The sequence below is a fragment of the Barbatula barbatula genome, assembly GCF_947034865.1.
Source record: "Barbatula barbatula genome assembly, chromosome: 17".
Lineage (NCBI taxonomy): Eukaryota > Metazoa > Chordata > Actinopteri > Cypriniformes > Nemacheilidae > Barbatula > Barbatula barbatula.
The window spans coordinates 12,335,914-12,339,858 of NC_136780.1; the positions used below are offsets into that span (position 1 = coordinate 12,335,914).

General features: G+C 40.0%; 1 protein-coding gene across 1 annotated transcript; it reads right to left on the reverse strand.

The window, feature by feature from the left end:
• Positions 1–265: 265 nt before the first annotated feature.
• Positions 266–1,887, reverse strand: bhlhe23 (basic helix-loop-helix family, member e23). The gene has a single exon (XM_079477661.1). The coding sequence runs from the start codon at positions 1,616–1,618 to the stop codon at positions 935–937; it is 684 nt and encodes a 227-aa protein (XP_079333787.1). The 5' UTR covers positions 1,619–1,887; the 3' UTR covers positions 266–934.
• Between the last annotated feature and the right edge of the window lie 2,058 nt (positions 1,888–3,945).

The following is a 3,945-nucleotide window of genomic DNA, read 5'->3' on the forward strand; positions in this document are numbered from 1 at the left end:
CCTATTTGTTATAACATGGGAATTGAAATAAAGTGTACATTTTAAAAAGATGTACTTTCTTATGTGCACAACATGGTTTTTATTACATTCTCCCTGGCATTTGCTTCCAATAATACTAGTTTTCAAATTTCAGAAAATAAAAATAAATGAATCGAATTTGTTTTTATAAATGTTAAATAATAATTGCACAATTTTAACAGCTTGAAATTGAATTACAATTTGAATTGAATAACGATGCGCGTAAACAAAACAAAAGAGAGATGTTCATAGATATGTGTTTTAATTATAAAGACATATAAACAATATACAGTATGAAACTCAGGTCGCAACAAGATCAAATGCTTGTAGGCTTGATCAAGTAGTTTTTCACAGTTGTACAATACAATCAAGTGAATTGTGCAATAACAAAAACAAAATATTTGAGGCCAATGATTTTAAAAATGTTACACCGTTTTCCCTAATAAACTGATAAATCACAGCCCAGCGCTGTTTCTTCATTTCAGGTCAACTTGATTTGCAAACATTCTTTTACAAAACTAATTTTAATAAGTTATTTAAGGGGTCATGTCGTTTTCATTGCAGTAAATTGCATAGTTCACCAATAAGGAAAAGGGGAAACTTGAGGTTCATATTAACAAACAGATTATCCGCAAGCTATGGTCAAGTAACAAAAACTTCTTTTATTTCCACAAATATATATGAATCCTTAGCTTGAAAGGGGTAAACGCAGAGGGAACTGAGAGATTTAGAAGCTTATTCCAATAATACGGCGGCCCTCAGTTGATACTGAATTTATTTAACATTTTTATCTAGTAAATCTGGATGAAACATCCTAGTTATTCAGACATTTAGCAGGGATTGAATTAAACCTAAGCACACTCTCAACAACGCGCATTTAGACCGACACAAGGATAAAGCAGGTAGGAGTTGAGGCTCAAGGCTTGTCGTTGCAGTGTTTAAAGAGATTGGAGGGGGTCCCGGAGAACGAGCTGCATTTCTCCGCGCAGGTGGCCAGTGCCGAGCTGGAAAACGGGTATACAGCCGCCTGTCCGAAAGGCGCGAGCGCGGTGGGTATCGGTGAAGTTATTGTCTGTCCTTGGTTTAGATAAGCCACCAACCGGCGCATTTCCTCCAGCGCTTGTGCCTGCATTAGGATGTAGTTTTTTGCAAGAAGCAAAGTTGCGATTTTAGACAGTTTTCTCACAGACGGACTGTGAGCGTAAGGAATCACAGACCTCAGGCCGTCCAGTGCGTCGTTGAGGTCGTGCATTCTTCTCCGCTCGCGTGCGTTGATGCTCAGCCGGAGAGATCTCTGCTCTTTCGGCTTTTTGGCGAGAGTACCCGAATGCTTCTCCTCGTCGAACCCAGCAGGTCTCTTGCGGCTCTCGATGTGGTCGAAGCCGTCGTCGTCGTCGCTGGTCTGCTCCCCACCACTTTCGTTCGACTTTCCTGTTTGACCGGAGAGGAATTCCGCGGAAGGTGTGAGGGAGAAACGGCCAGGACTTCCAGCACCAAGGCCAGGGCCGAAACCAAAAGCAGACTGTCCGTACCGCTGCGTCAGGTCCAGCAGGGTGTCGTTACTGATCGATTTCAGCAAGTTTTCTTCCCCGGCATTCATCTTGGAGAAAACAAATAAAACGAAAAAACAGAGAGCAGGTCGGAAACTTTCTAACCCTCTTCTACACGAGTTCTCGCGCTGTCTTTGGTCGATGTCCTCAGAAGTGGTGATGAAAGTGAAATCACTCTTCCAGTAGCGATCTTTCCCTATCACGTTGGACGCTTGTGTAACGTGTTTGCGCGCAGACAGTGATGTTGCGTGCACCTTAGACGCCTCGTCTGAACTCGCGCGTTCTTGCAGTGCGTCTTGCCCTCGCCCTGGGCAGATTGAGACTCGCGCTCAGTCCTACGAGCGAGTGAGTAAGAGCGCGAGGCCCCGCGGGATTATCACTCTGTCCAATCAGGAGGGCGTTTTAATTAAGAAGATTAGACACCGGCAAGATCCTAAACTCAGCGATAAGTGCTGAACAAATGATGCCATGATGTGATACAATGCCTGTTTTATTTCGTGTTATTTATATGTCAAACACCGTTGACATAAATGATTAAATGTTTTTATTTTATGGGTTATGATGCGTTATTTGGTTAAAAATAGACTTCAGACCTTTAAAACAGGTTCTGCGCCGCTGTGTAGATCAATTCCTCGAATTATGACACTTTAAGATTTACTTTCATTTATTTATCTTAAGTTTGAATTCAAAGCCACTTACGAATGATTATTCAACATTTTGCATAGGAGCCACGATAAGCACAAGTGGACCAAGCACAATAATATTTTATGGAAAATAGTGCTCTCTAAGGCATGCTTTAACCAAAATGCCCCACTGTATAGGCTATTCATTGTACCAAGGAGGTTAACTACTATTTAACAATAATGATGTCATGTTACTACAGCTGTTTTGGGGGTCACACGTGGAGAATGTGAATTGCGGGGGGACGTGCTGTAAAGGATTAATCGCATCGCCTGGACGAGTCCCAACACTGAGCTTCAAACACACATAAAGTCCAAGGCCCAGAACAAATGTACAGATGGGGAAATGTCTTATTTTTCCAAAAGGTAAAACTTTTCGATATCCGTTAAGATATTATTTTGACTAAGTAAAAGTGTTCTATTCATCTACTGTATAAACAAGGCTGCCACACATCAAACCATGGCCCCGATAAGATGCTCTCACTTGACAGTTTAGTTTGCAGTGTTACAGAAATGCATTTATAAAGCTGACATTCACGGAATGTTACAAAAATATTATACTTATGATTAGGGTTACCGCATCAAATAGTAAGTTAAAAAGCAAATGAAGAATTGATCGCTTAAGAAATCGGACGTCGTGCGCAATAATAATGCACTGCCATCTTGTGTTAATTTAGGAATAATACAACTCGACAGTTGTTTAACAAAGCCAATGAAACGCTGGATTTGACGAAAATACTCGATTTTGTGTATATTGTAATAATGACCACTGATTAAAGAGTTTATAACGTGGAAAATAAACTTAAAGGCTACAACTTTCCATCTCAAAGTATTTTGGGGAATCGTGTTAAATGCGCATTAAAATGAAAAATATATTTTAAATGTTCAAGATAAATGTTTGTTCTAAATCTAAGATGTTGAAATTAAACGAAAAGTGTAGTCTTTGGCTACAGCTGAGGCACATTTACAAATTCTCTGCATTTCTCGGCATGAAACGCCAGCTGTTTATATCTCTGCGGATTATATATAGACCCAGTGAAACCTCAGACCTCCTTATCCTAAATTCATATTCTTGAATGCTCCCTCTGTCATGCATAAGGCGTAGGAAATGTCCTATTGGGCAATTCAACTGTGCTGAATGATTATAACACCTAGTCCTATTGAGCGAATCTGTGACTGCTGATCCATTTGGTTTTCCCATTTCTAGTTAAAGTGCAAGTAACTGAAACCCAAAGAAAATTTGCGAGTTGCTTTTTTCTGTATTTGCGTTTTCTCATATAATACAGAAGAGGGCGCTATTGTTAAACAATCGTGTAAAACAACACTGACACGGCAAACACTGCAGCATTGCATTGCAAGGAAAAGTGTCATTAAAACAGAATTCATTAAAATGTACAAACATTCTAATAAAAATAACAATCGCCACATGCACAGACCTGCATGTGCACCCTGGACTATGCAAAAATGTGCTGGACTATGTTTGGCTTTGGGAACAATGCGTGTAGATAAAAACATATAATAATATATAAATAAGACTGTTTGATGTTTCTGCGTAGCATCAAGCACAACTGTGTGTGCTTTAAAAGCACAGATAAACAGCCGTATGGATGACTAGACAAACAAAAAAATTGACCACTTTTATCTCTCCTGTTCCAGGCTATTCCCCTTTTGCTGGGGCGGCAGCAGCGTGTGTTTTT

Bases quoted from the DNA above. Each gene is read 5' to 3' on its own strand.
- bhlhe23 (XM_079477661.1), bottom strand. From the start codon at position 1,618: ATGAATGCCGGGGAAGAAAACTTGCTGAAATCGATCAGTAACGACACC.